This window comes from Electrophorus electricus, chromosome 5 (genome assembly GCF_041902795.1).
Source record: "Electrophorus electricus isolate QZ-2024a chromosome 5, ASM4190279v1, whole genome shotgun sequence".
NCBI lineage: Eukaryota > Metazoa > Chordata > Actinopteri > Gymnotiformes > Gymnotidae > Electrophorus > Electrophorus electricus.
The window spans coordinates 528,672-551,759 of record NC_137501.1 but is presented as its reverse complement, the minus strand read 5'-3'; the positions used below and the strand labels follow the sequence as shown (position 1 = coordinate 551,759).

Sequence of the window (23,088 nt, the reverse complement as noted above, 5' to 3'; positions counted from 1 at the left end):
CCGTTATCCTGGAGAGATCCTCCCCTACTCGGGGTCACGTTCCTGCACGTGGTGCCAGTCCTCCTCCTATCAGAGCTGCGCTTGTCTGCCATACGTTAACAGACCGTCACAGAAAGTGAAGCTTTCGTTGGTCTCTGTTATAACGTGCCTTCCAAACACGTAGCACTGTCTGTGCAGATGTCCTGTCCTCTTTTGCGGTGTTCACGTGATCTGCGTTTTCTTCTCCAGCTACAGAGCTGTCATCGTTGTTGCTGTGTTGTCGAAGCGGGGCTGACGTCGCGGCTGTGGGGCATGCCATTACTCAGTCGCGGCTCCGCTCTGTCGTCGTCACGGCGACGGCCTCCAGCTAATCACTTTAATTAATGAAATTGTGAAGCTGTATTTGTTTCACGCCTCTAAGCAGCTGGCTTTTTCGAACAGCGACACAGAATCAATCTCTCTTAGCGAAGGAATGTCCATAATTGTGTAAAGATGAAATAGCGCATCTTAATTAGCAAAAGCTGTTGGTAATGACAGGCTGACGGAGCACCACCGGGGTCGCGGCCTGGTCAGGTCCTGTCGGAGACGTGCGTGTGTGCGTGTCCTGCTGGCATTTGAGAGGAGAGAATGGAGACTGTGGAGTCTTGACTGAGAGTACAGGTGTCATCGCTCAGACAGACAGAGGAGGTTAGAAATGGGATAACTTGATTTGACACGATTGGATTCACATTTCTTGCAAATCTCTAATCTAACAAACCCCTAACGAGGTCAGTTTCCTTTTCCACACACACACGCTGAGGTGCCGGTCTCTGTTATTATGGCATTCCTATCCCTGTATGTGCCGCACACGGGTTGGAACGCATTGCTGAAATGATCGGATCGTATCCACGACGTTACTGCACTGTCCGAATCGTATCACGTACGTGTTTCACAGATGCTTTACCTTCCAGAGGCCTTGTCCCGGCGTCCCGCGCTGTGTGACGTCCTTCCTTTGGACTTCAACTGCTTGTTGTTCTGCTTTCTTCTCCCAGTACAACTCTGGTTTTGGTGACACACGTCTGTGATGCTGATGCATTTCTTTCTCTCTCTCTCTCTCTCTCTCTCTCTCTCTCTCTCTCTCTCTCTCTCGCTCTCTCTCTCTCTCACAGTTCGACAAGTACACCCCAAAGCTGGACAATCCTTTCTTACGACAGTCGAGTGTAAGTGCAGACCAGGCCGATGCACAACAAGATCACGTGATACGACACGGCACACGTGATACCGCACTGCCCACGTTACACCGCATGCCACGTGCGACACCCCATGGCACGCGTGACACACCTTAGCAAGTGCTGGCGGCTGGTCGCCTGCAGGCCTGCGTCTGCTAACCTCTCTGTGTTTGTGGCTGCAGTTCTTCTCGTCGTACCCGGCGGCTGTGCCCGGCTTATCCCCACTGCTGCCGCACCCCGGACCCTTCAGCTCACTGCAGGGAGCCTTCCAGCCAAAGGTCACCCTCCCCCTACCACACAACACAGCATCTGCTTACTCGTTTTCATTCCGTGTACGTACACACAAGCTTGCAGCGTGAGGTGAAGCTTTCCACTGACTGCAAGGGGCAAATGTCACTCGGGACAAATGCCTGAAGTGGTGATGATGGCCCAGAGAGTGCCAGCGTGATGCCAGAGCTTAGAAACGTGTGCCCAGAGGTTAGAAACGTGTGCCCAGAGGTTAGAAACGTGTGCCCAGAGGGTGCCAGCGTGATGCCAGAGGTTAGAAACGTGTGCCCAGAGGTTAGAAACGTGTGCCCAGAGGTTAGAAACGTGAGCCCAGAGGTTAGAAACGTGCCCAGAGAGTGCCAGCGTGATGCCAGAGCTTAGAAACATGTGCCCAGAGGTTAGAAACGTGTGCCCAGAGGTTAGAAACGTGCCCAGAGAGTGCCAGCGTGATGCCAGAGGTTAGAAACGTGTGCCCAGAGGTTAGAAACGTGAGCCCAGAGGTTAGAAACGTGCCCAGAGAGTGCCAGCGTGATGCCAGAGCTTAGAAACGTGTGCCCAGAGGTTAGAAACGTGAGCCTAGAGGGTAGTGACATGACATTACAGGGTAGCAATGTGATGCTAGAGGGTAACTGCTCTAGACTGACCAGTGGGAAGATGCTTTGTGTGTGTGTGTGTGTGTGTGTGTGTGTGTGTGTGTGTGTGTGTGTGTGTGCGCATACATGCTTGTTTGTGTTTTGTGTGTGTGTGTTTGTACATGCGTGCTTTTGTGTGTGTATGTGTGCATGCATGCGTGTTTGTTTGTTTGTGTGGGTGTGAGAGTGTGTGTGTGTGTGTGTGTGTGTGTGTGTGTGCGCATACATGCTTGTTTGTGTTTTGTGTGTGTGTGTTTGTACATGCGTGCTTTTGTGTGTGTATGTGTGCATGCATGCGTGTTTGTTTGTTTGTGTGGGTGTGAGAGTGTGTGTGTGCGTGTGAGTGTGTGCGTGTGAGAGTGTGAGTGGGTGTGAGAGTGTGAGTGGGTGTGAGAGTGTGAGTGGGTGTGAGAGTGTGGGTGTTTGTGGGTGTGAGAGTGTGGGTGTGGGTGAGAGTGTGTAGCTCCTGGTGCTTCTCCCAGTCACTCTCACCCTCCTGTAAGACACTAATCAGATCTGGCTGACCATCACAGGGCTTCAAACTCCCAGCACGTCCAGAAGGGGCTCAGCTAGAAGAGAGACGGGAGGGGAGAGACGGGAGGGGAGAGACGGGAGGGGAGAGACGGGAGGGGAGAGACGGAGGGGAGACAGGTGTTTTGGACTCCTCAGTAGTCTCGCTTCCTCTCGCTGCTGGTTCATCTCTTTCCTCTCTCCCTCTCTTCCTCCCATGTGTAGTAACTCTTTCAATCTTTCATTCATTCATTTTCTGCGTAGTAACTCATTCATTCGTCTCTCCAGGCATCAAACCCCATTGATGTAGCAACAAGACCAGGAGCAGCACATCACACACACAGCACACTCCTGCAAAAAGACCCACGCGTATGTAACACACACACACACACACACACACACACACAGACATATACACACACAACACTACCTCACACACATTCCTTTATGTCACACACGCAACATTCACAGCTCTGCTGATGCTAGACCGCCTGACCCTCAGTGTGAGCCGTAGTGCCCCCCCCTCCCCGGGTGCCCTGTCTCTGTTAGGGGGCAGTAACCGCACGCCGGCCTTGTTTGGCTGTTTTGTTTTGGATGACTGCTGTGTTCTGTCTTGTCTGCAGGTGCCAGACCCATTCAGGACGTCAGTGAGAGTAAGTTTGACAGTTCCATCTCTGTGACGAGCGTGATGTACATGTTCTGCCTCTCTCTTAACTCTGCCTCTCTACTGACTCTTTCCTCTGCTGCCTGCCGCTCCACAGAAGCCCGGAAAATGGTGTGCCGTGCATGTCCAAATCGCCTGGCAGATCTACCACCATCAGCAGAAGATGAAGGTGAGGATGAGGTGCTCCATCTCACACAAAGGCTGCTGCTCTCAAAGAGTGACTCCTCTGTACTCCTGGTGCACAGAGATCTGAGTCTGCACGTTAACATTCTGTAGCTCTACACTTCAGTCTCTGGTTTGTCATTGGGAGATGGTTTATGAAGTAACGTGTAAATTAGAATGTAGTTTTCTCTGGATCTTTGCCACTCATTATTGCCTCTCTCTCGTTTACTCTGCAGCAGATGCAGATGGACCCTCATAAACTGGACATGAATGGTAAACTGGACCTGTTCAGTAGGCCGCCAGCACCGGGAGTGTTTCCTGGGTTCCCCTACCCCCACGACCTGGCCCGGCCCCTCTTCTCATCCACAGGTGCAGGGACAGGGTGGCTTTGTGGGTTTCTGCTGACATGCATTAGTTAAAAACAAACTCATAAAGGGAAAGTGTTTCTCCCCAAGGACCTGCTTTATGCGTATTGCAAACATCTACAGTAATTTACTCAACATCTCTGCCCACATTTTAAAACATCTCTGCCCACACTCAGGAATTCAACTCCTAACCTTTGAGAATAGCCCAAATGCATTTGTGTGTGTGTGTGTGTGTGTGTGTGTGTGTGTGATCCCAATCGCCGGCGTGTCTGCCGTGGGTGTGAATACAGATTCTGCTACCCAAGCTAATTGACTGCTAGGCATTTCTTAAAGAGCATCATGAATGGGACTGCCTTTCAGGATGTAATTATGTCAGACTGCCCTTCAAGATCTAATTACCTCAGACTGCCCTTCAGGATATAACTACCTCAGACTGCCCTTCAGGATGTAACTACCTCAGACTTTGTTATAAAACAAGCTTATCATTGCCTTTTTTATTAATGATTCACACAAAGAAACAATAAATAGTTCAAATGGAAAACACGGGTATAGATTAAATCTAATAGATATAGATGATCTAATCTAATAAATATAGATTATCTGTAGATATAGATATCCAGGGTGCCAGCCCGTCGGGAGGAAAGCCAGTACAAGGCTGAGGAAATGTCAGGTGCTGAACTTTATATTCGTGTCGCCATTTAAATTTAAATAGCGCTTCTTGTGAACTGCTCTTTCTTTCGGAGAAACAGGAATGGGAACAGGCCAAGTTGGGATTAAATGTAGGTGTTGGTATAGAGAGAATTGTGGGTGCACAGTGTTTGTGTATTTATAGCAGGGCCATATGGGACAACATGGACTTAAATCACTATTGGGACAATCCTGAAATGTAGTTATCAATACATAATGATAATTCTCATGAGAAATTAAAAGAAGGCCAAACACTCATTTTATACGTTTTCCACCCTGAGCTCATGCCATTACATATTTTCTTAGAAAAATATAAAACACAAAAAATGATCTTATTTGTACATTTGAGCCCATATTCCACCATATTAACTGTTTCATATTGATTTTTTAAAAATGTAAATCAGACCTCATGTACAGCTGTGCTATTGGATAGTTTTTAATAATGCCCTTTCTCTCCTCCAATAGGATCTGGTCATCCAGCTGCCTCACCCTATGGCCCCGCCCCTCATCACAGTGGCTTCCTGCCAGCTCCTCATTTGGCAGGTAAGTGTGTGTCTGCCATTTCTACATGATGTCGTAACCGCTGGCCGGTCGCCTACAGCGCGCGATGGTGAACGGTCGCGTGGAAAAAGGTCCGCATTAGGACTGCCAGCTTCCAAGGGGCTGATGGACTTTAAAAAACCGTTCGGGGGGATCCCTTCTTGCTGTCCTCTAGGGGAAACGCTCCATAGAGAAAAGCTCTCCCTTTATCCCAGGAGACCCTGGAGGCTTTCTGAAGTGTCCTGAATGTGGCAGCCCAGTGAATGGGACTTTTTTTTACCTTGGGTTCCTCCTTTCTTTGGGCCTTGGTCTCCAGTTCAGCGGTCTGGGGGGATGATGAAGACTATTGTGCTTCCTCTGCGCTGCTTCTGTCAGACGCCATTGTCCGAGTACGCTGCCCAGCGAGGATTTCAGAGCGAGAATCCAAGTCGATCCAGTTTGAGTTTATAAACACCTGATGCTCTGGGGAAATAAAAGGGAATTGATGAAACTCTTCAAGGATTCAGTCAGAGGAGAAAAATTAAAAACTCAGGAAAAGACGACCACAATCTCCAAGCTGTGCTGTTTTTTTCTTGCCAAAGAAAGTTGTTATTTAAAACCATTATTTTAGAAGAACTGAACGGCTGAATGAATGGCTTGGACCTTATGTACAGTGTTCAAACCAGAGCACCAGTTCTGAAATTGTTTGCCAAGTGGCAGTCAGTGAATGAAACACGTGTGTCCAGACACATGTCTGTAGCTCGTTGGCTAGCTTTCACTTCACTGTGCCAGTCAGTGATGAACTAAAGGTTAGCAGTTATGTGCCATCGAAACCAAAGACGTATACCACGACCCCCAGAGACCCAGTGAGCCCTTAGCCACCTATAGCATACCACCGCTAAGTCCGACGTTAAAGCAGAGAGGGTAAGAGAGACAGAGAGAGACAGAGAGAGAGAAAAGCTGGTCGGATGGTCGGGCAACCCCTCATCTCTAATCCCTCTTTGGCATTTTGCAGATGCTTTCAGTCGCTCCAGTTCCTTTGGCGGCCTCACCAACCTCTCAGCCAGTGCCTTCGGCGGATTAGGGAACCCCGCCCTCGGTAAGCCCCGCCCCCAGCCCGCGAGTTGCAGCGGCTTAGCGCAGGACCACGGTGACAGGGCCAGCAGAGAGAGAGAGAGAGAGGGAGGGAGAGAGAGATTGAGTGAGAGAGAGAGAGAGAGAGAGAGGCACTTAGCTCTGCAACAAATGCCAAATAAGAGCCCAGGGAGGGGGACAGCAGGCGTTACAGCTTTAATCTTACAGCAGCGAATCTGCCAAATCGCCCTCCTGTGAAATCCCCCAGCCAGGCTGTTTACTGCTGTGCATACTTTAATTACACTCCACTGCTGTCAGTCATTTGCAGATATCTCTCTCTCTCTCTCTCTCTCTCTCTCTCTCTCTCTCTCTCTCTCTCTCTTCCTCCCCTTCCATTCCCCTCTCTCTCTCTCTCTCTCTCTCTCTCTCTCTCTCTCTCTCTCTCTCCTCTTCTCTTCTCTTGCTATTGCCAAACGGGGCTTCCTCTAGTGAGATCGATTGCACTAAAATAGAAACTTTGTACAGCGTGTGGGGCGGATGGCTCTGAAGAGACCGCGGAGCTGGAGGAGGAACGCCCCTAATCCCTGCCCCCAACCTCACCCCAGCGCGCACACACACACACACACACACACACACACACACACACACACCCTTAACTTTCCAGCTTGTACGAGCAGTGCCTCTGCAGACCTCCAGGTGAAGATAAAGCCCCCCACCTCTCCCACCCTGAAGCTGAACACGGATTTGTTCTCCACTCAGGTGCCGGCACTGTGTTCGGACCCAAAGAGGGCCCAGCTCTGCCCGGCTTTGGCAGTCCACACCACGACACGTGGAACCGGCTGCACCGCACACCTCCATCCTTCCCCACCCCCCCCCAGTGGCCCAAGACAGCCGAGGGCGAGCGGAGCGGCTCGGCTAACGGGCACGAGCGGGACCGGGAGAAGCGAGACGCATCTGTCGGGAAGGAGGAGAAAGACAAAGACAGGTTGGTGCTCAGGACGTTTTTAACCCTTTATGTTCACTGTAGTTTGATCAGTTCCTTCTTATCTTAAATTGTGAATATTTGGTAATTTAGTAATTTGGTCATTTGTTGCAAGTAGTTTAGTTTTCTACAGCCATTTTCACGCTTGTCTCAACACGACATCCACATTTTCTAAACCCTTAACACATTCCATATATCAGGAGATGTGTGTGAACTACACTGTCTGGATTCTACTTTGATCCAAAACGATTTCAGTCACTTCTTCCAAAATTCCTGAATCCCTGAGTGTTCACCACCAGTAGAAGTCTGAACATCTACAGCAAATACTGGAAACAACTTTAAACAACTGTAATGTTGATGTGTGTTAATTCAGTTCAGTCCAAGACACAGACAAACACACTCTCTCCCACTCTCTCTCTCTCTCTCTCTCTCTCAGGGATTCTCTGGATCGGAATCGTCACTCCAGTCGCTCCTCCCCTGCCTCCGCCCCTGTCAGCTACCAGATCAGCAGTCTGATTCGCTCCAGCAGCCAGAGTTCCGCCGACCTGGGCCGTAACCATGGCAGCGGAGACCGCGCTCGCTCGGAGCCTGACAAGGACTTCCTGGAGCGTCAGCGAGAGGTCGGTGTGATGGCGGACGTGAAGGTGAAGGAAAGTCGCTCCCCGGGGAAGGAGTGCAGTGAGCGCGGCACCTCCTCCGTGGACTCCTGCAAGCCGGCTCACCGTTCGCCCTCACCCTACTCCAAAACGCTCCTCTCCGAGACGAGCATCAAGAAAGGTGCCGTACTGCCCCTGCAGCAGATGAAGGATGGAGACCGGGACAGGAAGGACACCTCCTCGGGAGACATGGTCCACAAGGTGAAGAACAACATGAAGATCAAGGAGGAGCGTAAGGAGGAGCAGGAAGTCATGGTGGTGGGCTCGGAGCCCGCCCCTCAGCTGCAGGTCCCACCCCTCCCGCATCATGCTCCGCCCACGACCCATCAGCACGTGCCCGTAGCACAGCAGCCCCCGCCCCCGTCGCCAACGGCAACGCCCCTGCACGCCGTGCCCATCCCCCACTCGCTGCCCTTTTCCCATTTTCCCGCCGTGCACCAGATGGGCAGTCTGAACACGCTGGACCGCGTCCGCGCGGCGCCCTTCATGGGCGTCGGCCCGCTGGCGTCCGGCCGAGACCGCCTCCCCCATCCTGCCTTCTCCTGGGACCCCCTGCGCGAGGCCTACCGGAATCTGGACCTGCAGCGCCGGATGGACTTCCAGCTGCGCTCTGAGCCGGGACACCGCTTCCCGGGGCTCTACGACCCGGAGCGGGTGTACCGTGAGCGGGAGCCCCACGAGTATTCGCACCAGGAACACCTGCTGGAGGCACGGCGGGAACAGGAGCGGCTGCGGCAGCAGGCGGAGGAGAGAGAGCGCCTCCATCTACGCGAGGAGCTGGACCGGGCGCGCCTACACCAGCTCCACCAGTCCCCCATGGAGGGGCATTTGCCCCACATGCCGCCTTTCATGTCCCACCTGGGCGGGATGCCCTACCCGAGGCTCAGCCCGTCGGCAGGGCAGAGCGGCCTCCTGAACCGGACTCCGCCCACCTCCACGCTGAGTGCCCCTCCACCCCTGGTGCCTGCCGGTCCTGCCAGACCCACGTCACCAAGGCGGACTACGCCCATCACCACCCAGGACCCCCGGGAATATTCACCCTCACGCAACCCCAAAGAGGTGGAGGCCCGGTAACGACATCATCTCCACCCACCTTTGTGATCCTCCACCCACCCCCGACCTCCTGGACTGGGAGAGACAACATGCACTTATTTTCCCAGAGAATAAACAAGAAACTGAAATGTAGAATTTGTACAAAAGAGTTTGTACTTTGGCAAAAGCACATGGTTCCTATTTTATTTTATATCGACGTGGAAAAGAGCGAGAAAAATGTCCAGCAAATACGAAACGCTCACAACCCACACGAAATTTGCTATTAATATATTAATCCAGTACCTTCTGATTTTTTTTGTTTGTTTGTTTTTGTGTGACAAGTGAGATTCTGAAATGGGTTTGTACTTTTCCTATTGCGTTCCCACGTATACGTTTTATTTTTTAGGGTGTTTGAGTTGCGTTGGTCACATATGCCCTGTATTTATCCCGGTTTACTTCTGAACATGTTGTTAATGTTCACTGAATAAACTGGACGGCTGTTACTGTTCTGACGGTGTGTTTGCTCTATGGTACCTGGACATAGTGCTGACCGTGTACAACGTTACATTACCAGTTTTCTGTTTGCTTCTTTTGCCTTTGAGATATGCAGACAAATATGTATTACAATATTCCTGTTTGGTTTATGTAAGTTATTGTAAATATCTTGTTGATATTACTTGGAACAGAAATTACATTGTAAATTTATTAGACTTTTTAAATGTTTCTAGAATAAAGTGGAATCAGTCCCGTGGTTGAAAACCATGGCAACCGATCTGTCCAGTCAGAGGGCTTGTTTTTAAAAAGGGGCGTGGTCACAAGCAGATCGTCTGCCATCTATGCAAAGAGGAAATGGAAGGCTCTGATTGGACGATTACTTAAATGGAATATTGAAATGTGTTGTGTAGAGGGGGAACCTGGGTGGTTGTCGAACAGAAACCTTCCCTGTGAACTGTCCCAGTCCTGAGACAGAGAGAGGGACCTGCTGGTGAGAGACTGTCTCCGTCAACCTTGTGATGTTGTGTAGTTGTTTTTCTTAGACCCTTGTATACAAAACAAGTAGAGTTTTAGGCGTGAAAAAAAATGAAAATGAAACATTCATGGTTTAAAAATGTACGGAATAAAGGTTGGACCTTATATCTGCATAAGTGTCTCATGTTCACGGTTTGTCGTAGGTTACCTGTGAGGTGTAGGTCAAAGGTCAGGGTCTGGAGAGAGTTCCTCTGTTCCTCACATCTGTTCCTCACATGGGTTGTCTACGGCTTCGGGTGCTCCGTCATAAACGTTCCCCTATAAATCCAGACCGCCCTGTCCCTCCGGAAACATAGTAAACAAAGCCAGACTTCTTCCCGATCTCCAGTACCACCGTGGTAACGATCAGGGATGGGGGGTGGGGGCGGGGCTAATAGACCATTGATTTTGTGGGAAAGGGTCTTTGAGTGTTTGTGTTGCAGGTAACCGGTATTGACTGGGAGGCTAGTGTGGTATTGACCCGCGGTCTGGACTCATTACAGGGAGTGGCACTTCCAAACGGCCGTCGGCAGGAGAGAGGGATGAGAGAGAGAGAGGGATGAGGGAGGCTCTCCTGTCTCGTCTGTTTGGCTAACAACCCCAGAAGGTCTCACAGCATGACCAGGAGTTAACCTCTCCACTCCCCTATTGACCTGATATCTATCTCTATCTCTCTCTCTCTCTCTCTCTCTCTCTCTCTCTCTCCATCCCCCTCTCTCCCTCTCTCTCATCATCCTTTCTCCCTCCCTCTTTCTCCTCATCCCCACTCTCTCTCTCCCTCGGCGTCTGACCCTCCCTAACCAATCCCATCTGCTGTGCTGCGGCAGGTCCACATGTGGCTCCTCCTCTGTGCTCTGTAACGGTGTGGAGACAGTGTGTGGTCATTAGCAAGTGTTACTGAGAAGTGTTACGGGGAGACACACCCCTGACAGAGACACACCCCTCAGTATGCAAAGACACACTCCTGGTAGGGACATACCCAGCAGGTACGCCCCCTCTACTTGGCCAAAGCACTTTTGAACCCTTCCTCTCTGTGTAGTGATTAGGATGAGGAGTTCAGTCACCTGCCGAGAGGTGAAAATGAACATTGTCACTGTCTGATGTACAACTTTTGTTGTCAATAAAAAGCTTTTAAAAGGGGAAGTTGTGTTCTGCCCATCTGAAATGCAGACTGGCACGCATTTAACTCACTAGTGAAGTTTATTGGTTGTTTATTAACATTAAGATTACGATAATTGAGCGCTGCTTCGCTGGTATGACAAGTGTGTTTGTTACATGCTTTACCTAGCAATGGGTTGCTTTTTTTTTTTCCCTCTGAGCTTGGAACAAAACCAGACCAGATGATGAGTGACCGTCTCTCAGTTTCCTGTAGAAACTTAGAATGGGAATCATGAACTCCCTCTGTCAACCGGCACAGACGCTCACATCAGGCTGAAAACGGAACGTGCTCAGGAAGAGGCTTGTGCCACTAGCGCTCCCGTTCCTCTGATCTGAGATCAGTGTGGAACAGGAAGACTGGTAATGGGACTGGGGTTTCTCTGATAGCGTTTGAATTGCGGTGGACACTGCTGAGATGAGTCATCTACAGGAGTGATGCTGTTCCGAGAAAGCCATTACATACACTGTCTTCCTCTCTCGCGCTCTCTCTCTCTCGCTCTCTCTCTCGCTCTCTCTCTCTTTCTCTCGTATCTCAGTGGAGTTCAACTCTTAAAATTCACTTACTGGATTTCCTCATATATTCAAAACACAGCAGGCCACCGATGCATTAAAAACACCACACACTTCACACAACAGATAATTGAGTTACATCATTATTAGTATTTTTTGACAAATATGTCTCACCCTGTCTCACCCTTCCAGTGGGTGGTCTTTTCCTCACACTCATACCTTCTCCAGAGACCTGGGCATTTGAAGGTGGGATTTTTGCTGTTCCCAAGATGGCACTCTTCTGGACTAAGATCTTTTTGGCATCTCCTCTATCTTAGGACCCCTGCCCCATGTGCCACAACCTTGTTAACTTTACACTTTCTCTCCATTTGCACTCTGTCTGGGTGGGTTACCACTGCGTGGTCATCTGTCCGGATCTTGTTTATCTGTCAGGAATATGTGTGTATTATAGTATAGGAGTCTAAATATTTACTATGATAATCTGATTATATATACAAATCTCTTTATAGTGATGTTACTATGGCCAAATGTTTTGGTGGTTGAGTTCATGTAGTGCAGAAGAGGAGTAGGGAGGAGGGGAGAGGGGAGGAAGGAATCAGGGATTCAGCTATCACCATGGGAGCTGAAGGTAACAGAAAGAACATTAAAGTAAGAAAGATTCCTTTTCTCACACACACACACTCCACCACCATCCTTAGCTTTTTAATTGGCTACATTATTTTCTTTTTGGTTTTAGATGGCTAAAATGTCTAATGACTGTTATCACAGCATGATGTCGAGGGTTTGTCTTATTTTTACACTCGTTCTCCTATTGCGTTAACAAAACACACCAACCTGCATGAACCAAGGAAGGTGAGAATGCTGAGCTGTATCATCAGGAGCAGAGGTGGGGGTATGTTTCTGGGCAGGCCTGAAGAGAAGCCTCACACATGATTGGCACGGGGCACTCAGTCAGTGCTCCTCTGTCCTGTTAAAACGGATGGCAGTGGAATGGTAGGCGGGGCCTGCTCTTGCCCCGCCCCCTGTACTCAGTGCTGCAGAGGAGAAAAAGAAAAGAAAAAATTATCACAGACCATCATGTTTTCCAAACGGAGAGAGAGAGCGAGCGAGGAATAAACCAGGATGAGCCGGACCACCAGGTAATGATTTTCCCTTTCTTCATGGCTCAGACATATTCTCCTTCTCCCTCTCTCTCTATCCCTCCCTCCCTCCCTCTCTTTTTCATTGCACACAAAAGCCATATAAAAGGTGTGTAACATTTGTGCAGCTGGGTTCATCTGGCACTGACCTCACTGGTGGTACGGTGTTACCAGGGAGGGCCACGGCCTCGGATCAGCGCCCCAGAGCGCCTGCGGCTGGCGGGAGAAAGCTGGTCCTGGGCCCCCCGCCGCTGCACGGACCAGAGCGAGCGAGGGAGGGAGACAGACAGATCCAGCATTATAGCCATCTGGTGACAGGCCAGTTTGAGAGACTGAGCCAATTGTGGATCGTGTCCCAGTGTGAGAGTCCCTCTGTTCGCGAGCTTGGCAAGAGCACCGTGGGCATCGGTGCTGACGTCCTCACCCTCTCCGGAGTTCGGAAGTGGGAGTTTTCTCATCAAACAGTGAAATTCTGATTTTTTTTTTTCTAGCCAGTAATGTGTGAAATCGATAAACAGTCATACTGTTTGACTCGCACCAACACATGACCGTCTGTTCATGCGCTTGGCTGGCGGCTTTGTCTCCAAACGGAGGTGATAATTTTAGAAGTGGTGTTGAATTCACAGGACAGTCTGTCTGTAGGTTGCTAACCCTCTGACGGTAAATTGTTTATTCAATAAGTGGGTGAGAAAGCTAAATATAAATTCAAAAGTATTAAATATAAATAAAGAAACTAATTAAAAACTAAATATGAATTACGACATCCTGGCAATACAGACTATTTAAAGAAAAATACTGAAATTTAAACTGGATCTGCAAAAATATCCATGCCTACATGTATTTTATTTTAACCTATAGTGTTCTTTTCTTTTCAAGTGTTCAATTATTTTAGATTCATACATAAGCAGAGTTTTTTGTCTTCTGTGGAGAGTTAAATTACGTTTGCACAGCTCGGAGAATTCAGCTATTAACGGCACCGGCCGGGTCACTCATGGACAGAGACCTCTGATAACATTATCTCACTGCAAATCATGGAGGCTCCTGTGTGATGGGGTTTTCGGGAAATGGGCTTTCAGGTGAAGCCATCTACTCCGTTTAGAAGATCGGGTGTCGTTGACACTGAGCAAGCAGGACGCACCTGAAAACGGAGATGACAGCAGAACAGCAGGCTTGGGCAGGTGGCGCGACCCCCGCGGTCTGCGTTACTCTGCCGAGCACGTTGGCGTCGTAGTGCCGTGTCTGTAACGTAGTTTTATTTGCAGTGTATTCACACGCCTGAACCTTCGCCAGAGCTGCTCTGTCGAGGGGCGGTGCAGCTGTGCAGCACGTAAACACCCCCCTGGACTGTGGGAGGGCCGGCGCCACATTCTCAGCATTCGGGCCGACTGATCGCACATGACTTTGTTCAGAAAATGCGTTGAATTAAATCCACTCCATTTAAGAAGCGTTATCTGTGCAGTGGTCTGGCTGCACTAAATAGGAAAATCCCACTCAGCCGCGGCCCGGTACCAGGGCTTCTGTCTGATACGCCTCTGTTCACGAGTGGCATATCTTAGGGGCTGTTTGGAGAGCAGCTCACGTGAGGCTGTGGAGGCACCGGCAGGACGGCAGCAAAAACCCTCCATGCGTCGCTCACGCAGGCGTTTCCAGTTCAATCCACGTCCGTGTCATCCAACGTATAAATAAAACAGACAAATCAGAAAACTACTTACTTGCAAAGCATTCTCACAGAGAGTAGTTATTCAAACATATCGCACAAACACACAGTACATCTAACAACAGGTGTTAAGAAATAACCTAATTAACTCCTTCACTGACACGTTAGCCAGCGCACTAGCATATATAATAAGTTATAACATAAAGCATCACATAGCATCATAAAACATAAAACAGATAAACGTCCCTACCTCATTGGTGGCATTCACTCAAAAGGAAAGCGCAGGCTCTGCAGATCTTCAAAACCAGATTTAAACGTGGAAACAGCTCTGTCCCACCCGGCAACACACAGCGCGTCCCCGGTAATAATGACCTGATCACAACATGGAACAATTCCTCTACAACACTAGACATGTCTTCCTCCTATGAACATGTTCCTAAAGTATGTTAATCAACTGACAAATAATTATTTTTATTAACATAGAGATTATAATTAAATTTAACTCAACAACAAAGAAAGGCTTAACTTTATAACTGACTGTGTTGGCAGTTACACACTAAGATAAATACATGCTCTGAGGCCTAAACACTGATGCTGAGGCCTAAACATTCACACTAAGGTCTAAACACTCACACAAAGGTCTAAACACTCTCTCTGAGGCCTAAACACTCATGCTGAGGCCAGGCTCAAAATGGCACATGCGGGATCACAGTCTGGCAGGTCTTAGCACACGCGGGTCTGGTTTTGCTCTCATTCTGACTGCAGACGTGAGGCTCTTGGGCTCCTGTGTGAGTTACACAGTGTCTCAGTCATCAGACTCCAGCTGCTGTTGACACGTAGCTATTTAACACATCAAAACAAGAAGTGCTCTTATCACGGCCCGCCTCTCCTCGGCTGTTACCAGGTCGCCTAAGAATGCGTCTTATCTGCCGCGCTGCTCGTTGAATTTAGTCATGGTGTGTGTGTGTGTGGGGGGGGGGGTTGGAACCGTATCTGAAAGGTCAGATTAACATGAGCCGCTGTTTTTGGACAGCTATACAAATCACACCAAGGCCTGGCTGTACAATGTTAATTAAAATTACATCTGCACTCTTTGTTTGTAAACTGGGGTGCTTTCTCGCCAGACCCAGCATGGTTCAGGGTTAATATGAATATGTCAACAGAAGCCGAGTTTTAATACCGTGTATGAAAACAGTGCCGGCCTGGACTCAAATTTAGGTCACGCCCATTATGTCTAAATTTTATTTAAACTGTGGATTCTCCATTGATCACCATTTTGTTAAACAGAGCCATGCTTAACCTGTCTGGATCCCCAAATCTTCTGGGCTGAGAGGAGGCTTGGCCTCAGAGAGCTTGACCACAATTTAGAAGATTCTGGACTCATGCCAAGAGGTTAAAGCATTCAGTGTGACCTTCAACACACTAACCCTCTCAGTAGTTTTTCTGTGTGTGTGTTGGGGGTGGGGGACACGGCATATATTAAACTATGTTAATCAGTCGACGGATGCATTCTTTAAAATCCTAATGAAAAATATCATTGACAAAATCCGTATTGAACAAAAGGTCTGTGGAGAATTAAATCGCCCCATGCTGTATTTTGTAAATCTCACATCTGAAATCCAATCCGAGCTAGTTTAGCACTGACACGAAGTAGCAGTGCACGTTTTAGCCGGCGTGGCTGCCAGCCGCCCAGCGCCGGGTTGTTTTTCGCCTCGTTATTTCCTTCCCTCTGAAGCAGGCCGAACCAGGCTGTGTGCAATCATAACCTGTTCTCGTCCCAGCAGAACGCCTGTTGTTGTCGCCAAATGGCTTCTAATGAAAAGTTTAAGAGTGGCATAATTACATATTATGGGGGGGGATTATGAAAGCCAATATTACAATGAAAGTCATTTTATTTGCTTGTAATCTCCCGTCACCCAGTCTAATAGGCGTGTTCAAAAGGGCAGGCAGCCTTTGAACATCGCCGCGTGCCTAAACGAGACGGCATGGGCCGCCGCCGCCGCCGCGCGCTTCTGTTCTGTCTCTTTGATTTTTGCAGCGCACGGGGCGTGAGAGACTGTCAGGGAGGCACGAGGGATTTGTTAGGCTGTGATCACGGAGACTCTCTGACAAATGAGTGAATCTGGCAGAACTGTTGGAGGCAGCACTCCCCTCTACCTCGCGGAGCATGATGATGAGAGGCTCGCGAGGCCGAACCGACGAACTCCGGTGGCTGGAGGGTCCTCCCGCGCGGCGCACGCGGCAGTGCAAAACAACAAAAAAACAAAAACAATGAGTCGTGCAAAATATGGAATTTTCCACGGAAATAATCTTTTGATACTTTTTGTACGGAAATACAGCTGCAATGCCTTTCTCCTGCCGTTGCTGCATAAAATAGCGCTTGGAAAAAGGCCACTTGAATGACTCTAGGCGTTAGGTTGCTGCGGGAGTAATCTGGCCTGTATCTACGGTACATGGCGCTTATTGTAGCCCTAATAGGCCTGCAGTGGAATCGGGAACGGAGCTCTATTTTCCGTATTAAAATGAGTGAAACGTGACGTGTGCCGCCCCTTCCTTCCCGCCGCGAACGCTCACCATCACACCCAGTTAACACACTACCTCTAAGCGAGCCGCGTTGGCCCCGGAGAAAACCGCATGCTTTTTCCTAAAGAACAACAGCTACCCCTAGTGGCGAGTTTAGGAGTAACCCTACGTTAGCGGTGCTTCTTATTGTCACGGTGATGGTAACGAGCACCGTTCAGCGTGGCCCAGTTCCAAGGGTGCTCCGCGATAAGATCAGGGTCTCGTGTAGTTTTAGTGTGGAAATTATGGGTAGCGCGTAGTGTGAAATGCAGTAGAAAAAAGAAAGACATGCGCGAAAACAGCAAACTCCCTGGCGCATGCATTTCACGGCCCCGGAGCCCCGTGCGCGGCACCCTTTGCGGTAGCTATCGTGGGAACCGCACTGGCGCATGCAGCGATGTGGACACTTTCCGTTCATGCTGTGGTTTATGTTATGCATCTATAATTCACGATCGGGTCCTTCAGTTTGAGGATATTCCCCCAGCTGCCAGCCTATTGATCTGTGACCCTTATTCACGTGTCTCATCCATAGCATACCTGTGGAAAACACAAAAGTAATTCCATTCACACACACACACACACACACACACACACACACACACACACACACACACACCTCTGTCCGAAATGTACTCTGGAAACCTCATGTACTTCACTGCAAATTTGACGTTTTAGAGATATTCAAAATTAGTGTACAAGTTTTCAAGTACACAAGGTTTCAGAGAAACAGGATGTTTCAGGCAGAGGTCCTTCATTAGCTGTGTGAGCAAAGTGCTTTTGAATTAGTAGTAGGAGCCAGTTTATATATGAAAGAGTAGATGTTTAAATCATAGCATTCATTCCATGGGGTCTAAAGAGTGTAGATCAGGTCTTTTTTGTTTGTTTTTTTTTCACTTCATTGCTGCCATAGCAACAACTGGCAATGCAAACAGATATATCATTACTGCAGTGTCCATTAGTACTAAAATGCCTGGACACTGGAAATGACAAACCCTTAATCCTGTTGGTCTGAAGGTGTTCAACACATCAATCAGCCTCCTCTGCATTCCTTTATCAGGACAGGCCCATCCGGTGTGTGTGTGTGAGTCAGGTATAGGGAACTCTGTGTGTGCATGTATACACTGATCAAGCACAACATTATGTCTAAAACATAAATGTCTAAACCCACTGACAGGTGAAGGTGAGCAACATCAATGACCTTGTTACCGTGGCAATTGTTAAGGTGAGGGATCTATTAGACAGGAAGTGAACAGTCAGTTCTTGATGTTCATGCGTAAATATCTGAGTGACTTTGGTTAGGACCAAACTGTGATGGCTAGACAATTGTGTCTCTCCAGACCAGCAGGTCCTGTGGGGGGTTTCTGGTGTGCAGTGGTTAGTACCTACCAACATTAGTCTAAGGGGAGACCACCAGTACACCAGTGACCGGGTCGGTGGGACGGCTCACTGAAGCCTGTCTGTTATGATGTGTGTGTGTGTGTGTGAGTACTGACTTATGGCTGGTATATGTGTATGCTGGGTCAGCGTTTAACTTGAAACTTTACATCTTTGTGAGATTAAAAACTTGACTCTGTTGACGTATTCATTTATCAGATCTCTTTCTAGCACCTGTTAATTAGCTCTTTGTGGGTGTGGACACGGTAGCAGGAGAAGCAACCGCGTTAGTGTAGCTTACGTTACTACAGTGTCCAGTCAGTAATCACAAAGTGACCAACAGTTCCCTGAACTCTCCAGTTCTTTGCAGAATGTTGATGTGTCCTGAATGGCAACACACAGCCTATGAAGTCACCAGAAAAATACTTTTAAAAGAATGCAGGAACTGGAAGTGAGCTTTCTCTTTTTACTTTACTGAACGTGTCCAGAGCATTTAGTGACAGTGAGCTAACAGGTTTAGTTCAGTGCACACGGAACAGAATGTGACTCACTAAGAGCCCAAACAAAGTGGGTTTATTTTCACGTGTGCTCCAGTGGTGGTTTTACGGGTGGTTTACAGCAAAAATGTATTTTTACGTGAACGGCATCACATACAAACATGTACAATCACGCAAAACAAACAAACCAATTAAGTTAGTATTGTGAGCACAACAAAAGAACAGCATAATAAGAAAAAATATCATAAAACCCAAATGACATTGTTCACCAGGGCTGAACTGTGTGTACTGGTTTTACATTTTACATTTACATTTACATTTACATTTACGGTATTTAGCAGACGCTCATATCCAGAGCGACTTACAAAAATGCTTTGTCATTTACTCATAGAATATATCCAAGTACAGTATAGTAGGTTAGAATTAAACATACCAATGAACTAGAATACTGTAGAATACAGGGATGAATGCTGATACCTAGAAGTGCAAAATACATAAGGTCTATCTTAAACAATGATAAGTGCTATAAACAATAAGTGCTAGAGTTTGTTAAAAAGCATAAATAATACCCTACAATAGGTATTAATTTAATCAGTCAATATGGGAGCAGTGTCAGTTGTCCTTTAAATATTCCGCACATAGATGTGTCTTCAGTCAGCATTTGAAGACTGTAAGGGACTCTGCTGTCCAGACAGGAAGCGGGAATTCATTCTACCATCTTGGAGCCAGGACAGAAAATAGTCTCCATGCTTGTCATCCACGAGACCTGAAGCAAGGTATTTCAAGCCAAGCCGTACTTGAGGTTCGAAGTACTTGAGGTACAGATTGGGTTTTGACCAATGTATGACCTCATGTATGAAGGGGCTGGTCCATTTTTGGATTTGTAGGCAAGCATCGAGGTTTTAAATCTGATGTGTGTAGCTACAGGGAGCCAATGAAGGGCACGCAGCAGTGGAGTAACGTGTGAACTTCGGAAGATTGAAGACCAGTCGTGCTGCTGCATTCTGGACAAGTTGTAGAGGTTTGATGGCTCTTAGAGGAAGACCAGCAAGTAGCGAGTTGCAGTAGTCTAGCTTTGAGATCACAAGAGACTGCACAAGCACCTGGGTAGCTTCCTGCAAAAGAAAGGGTCGAATCCTTCGTATGTTACAAAGGAGAAATCTGCAAGACCGGGTTAGATTAGAAACATGAGTTGAAACTGATAACTGGTTGTCCAAAGTTACGCCCAGGCAACGGGCAGCTTCGGATGGTGATACCAGGGAGTTCTCAAAGGAAACAGTGAGGTCATGGTAAGGGTTGGGAGTACCTGGGATGAACAGAAGCTCAGTTTTACTGGGGTTGAGCTTCAAGTGGTGGGCTGTCATCCATGACACAATGTCAGTCAAGCATGCTGAGATACGTCTGGAGACCTGCATGTCAGAGGATGGAAAAGAAGAAATAATTGAGTGTCACCAGCATAGCAGTGGTAGGAGAAACCATGAGAAGATATTACATCACCAAGAGAACGAGTATACAAAGAGAAGAGAAGGGGGTCTAATACTGAGCCTTGTGGAACACCAGTGGAGAGTCTGCATGGATTGGATGTGGATCCTCTCCATGTCACCTGATAGGACCGTCCCTCCAGATAGGACTGAAACCATCTCCAAGCAGAGCCAGTCACACCAAGCCTGGAGAGAACAAAGAGAAGAATGTTGTGGTTCACTGTGTCAAAGGCAGCTGAAAGGTCTAGAAGAATCAAAACAGATGGCAGCTTTAGCGGCATGAAGTTTCTCAGTCACCCCTATGAGGGCCGTTTCTGTAGAATGTGCCGGTTTGTAGCCAAACTGATTGGGATCATGCAGCTGGTTCTGGGTGTGAAAAAGAGAGAATTGATTATAAACTGCTCGCTCAAGGGCTTTTGGGAGGAAAGAGAGAAGTGATACCGGTCTGTAGTTGGTAACGCTGGAGCTGTCAAGTGTGGCCTTCTTGAGGATTGGTACCACCCTGGCGGTTTTCAATGCAGTAGGCACGTATCCAGAAGATAAGGAGTTGTTGTTGATGACAGAGATGAAAGGAAGCAGATCTCTTGCGATTGTCTGGAACAGAGCGGAAGGAATTGGATCCAGCGGACATGTAGTCAGATTGCTGGAAGTCAAGAGTTGAATAATTTCATTTGTGGAGAGAGGAAAGAAGTGAGAGAGTTGGATGTTGGGGAATGCACGTTGGTTGGAGCGGTGGGAACAGAGGAAAAGGACTGGTGGATTGCTGCAACCTTCTCCTCAAAGAAGGTGATAAAATCCTCCAGAGTAAGAGATGAGGAAGGAGGGGGAGGGAGAGGATTAAGGAGAGAAGAAAAAATAGTGAAGAGGTTGCGTGGATCAGATGATGATGATTCGAATTTAGGATGTAGTAGGATGACTTTGCAGATGTTACTTCCAGTGAGAACTTGGAAAGGAGAGACTGGTATGAGCTAAGGTCTGAATCTACGTGAGATTTCCTCCACCGCCTCTCTGCAGTCATTAGTTCTCTCCTGTGGCAGCGAAGTGTTTCTGTTAGCCAGGGGGCAGGTGGGGAGGACTCAGCAGGTCTAGAGGAGAGAGGGCACAGAAGATTCATTGATGAGGAGAGTGTAGAAAGTATTTGTAACTGTATCCAAAGAGAGAGAAGACAGAGAGTCAGGGTGAGGAAATAGTAGAAGTAAGGGAAGAGGGAGTTATGGAATGCAGATTGCGATGGAGGGAGGAGGAACATGTTGGAGAGGACTGGATGGAAAGAGAAGGAAGGGAGAGAGAGAAGGAGAGACAGTGATGGTCCGAGAGCTGGAGGGGGGTGACTGCGATGTCTGATGTTGTGGTGGTGTGGGTGAAGATCAGGTCCAGAACATTGCCCACTTTGTGAGTCGGAGGAGAGCGGTTGAGGGTGAGGTCAAATGCTGTCAACAGTGGAATGATGCAGGAGGAATGCAGCTTGTCTGATGGAAGGTTGAAGTCTCCAAGGAGAATGAGTGGATTTCCTTCAATGGGGAAATGACTCAGAAGGATGTCGAGCTCATCAATGGTTTTATTGTACTTGTTGAATTGGCATTTACTAGTTGTACTCTGTGTAGTGATTTTATTGTACTGGTTATACTGTGTGTACTGGTTTTATTGTACTCATTGTACTGGCATTTACTGGTTATACTGTGTCATCAAATGTATTTCTATAGCATTTTTACACACAAAGCAGCTTTACAAATGTTCGAGTCTAAGCCCCCAGAGAGCAAGCCAAGGGCGACAGTGGTGAGGAAAAACTCCCTGGAGCACGAGGAAGAAACCTGGAGAGGAACTGAGACTCAAAGGGGGGGGCGTCCTCCTCTGGCCGAGTCAAAAAACCAAAACGTATGTGAATTTGAGAATTTGCTCTCTCCACATGGCCTGGTACAGTCCACCCCGATGTCTATGCGTTCGCCTTAATCCTTCCAGCTACAGCAAAACATGCAAAATATTAGCAGCTTCTCTCCAGTCATATTCATTTACAGTTGCTATCACCATTCACAAAAATATTTTCCAGCTTGCTAGACCATCTTGCAGGTGTTAAATTACATTCTTGTTTTTTGCACCGATACGTAGAAATGGCTTAAATTTGCATATCCATTAAGGAACCTGCAAATCAGACAAGATGTGCTGACAAAACATAACAAACAGAACAAAGCTGCTGTTTTTCTCACTTGAAACTTGTGATTTTCTGGGGCCAATTTTTCAAAAGAAAATCAGCAGGATTAAAACAATCAGAAAATCACATTTTAAAAACAGATCTCAACATTTCTGGACCTGATTATTTCAACGTGTTTTGTAATCCAACATTGAATTCGGATTAAATGCCACATTTAGGTTTTTCAAAACCAAGAGCTAAAATCTAGATCAATTTAATACAAAAAAGTGGATCTGTTATGTTGAATCTACATAGCAAGGTGGATTTGGGGTGGACGACCAGCAAATGTTTTACAGAAATAACATAAAAGCCCACTTAGAGTAATGCACACAGTAAAACATGATTGTGAAGTTATATATTCATCAGCAGGTTAAACCCAGAAAAGGAACTGATATCTACTCAGCAGGTTGCAGCCTATCCAATGCAAATATATACAAATCCATACTGATGTGGCTAATATGGATCTTCACTGGATACATCAGTGTTTTTTGTACAGCTGGGACTTCATTTTTTTAAATGACGGATTATTTTTGTTTTTCTGCACAACCCTTAATGAAATGAAATTTTTCAGTATATGTGGCCCTGTGGCAGATAGTGTGTGTTTCTCAAGGACAGAGTGGGAGTCGCTTGCAAGTTTAAAGCAGAAAAGAGTTTATAGTGACACGGAACTCCAGAGTCAGCATTAATAACCATATGAGGATCAATAACAGAGAAGACCAAATCAAAACAGGGAGAGCCGTGACTACTCCACCAAGGAGACAGGCTCATACACACAGT

The 23,088-nt window shown here is 47.7% G+C and overlaps 1 protein-coding gene across 21 annotated transcripts in view; it reads left to right on the top strand.

Moving 5' to 3' along the window:
- Positions 1-9,882, top strand: part of fbrsl1 (fibrosin-like 1) — a 211,314-nt gene extending 201,432 nt beyond the window's left edge. For 10 of the 21 annotated variants that reach the window (XM_035530314.2, XM_081714885.1, XM_035530303.2 and 7 more), the window contains 10 exons: positions 1,128-1,178; positions 1,370-1,465; positions 2,885-2,965; positions 3,220-3,249; positions 3,358-3,429; positions 3,659-3,791; positions 4,940-5,017; positions 6,009-6,092; positions 6,827-7,052; positions 7,486-9,882. In XM_035530314.2, the coding sequence (XP_035386207.1) occupies positions 1,128-1,178; positions 1,370-1,465; positions 2,885-2,965; positions 3,220-3,249; positions 3,358-3,429; positions 3,659-3,791; positions 4,940-5,017; positions 6,009-6,092; positions 6,827-7,052; positions 7,486-8,779 (2,145 nt within the window). In that variant the 3' untranslated portion in view covers positions 8,780-9,882. The remainder of the gene's footprint in view (positions 1-1,127; positions 1,179-1,369; positions 1,466-2,884; positions 2,966-3,219; positions 3,250-3,357; positions 3,430-3,658; positions 3,792-4,939; positions 5,018-6,008; positions 6,093-6,826; positions 7,053-7,485) is intronic. The other 11 variants (XM_035530310.2, XM_035530309.2, XM_035530312.2 and 8 more) reach the window with 6 other exon arrangements.
- Positions 9,883-23,088: the final 13,206 nt, after the last annotated feature.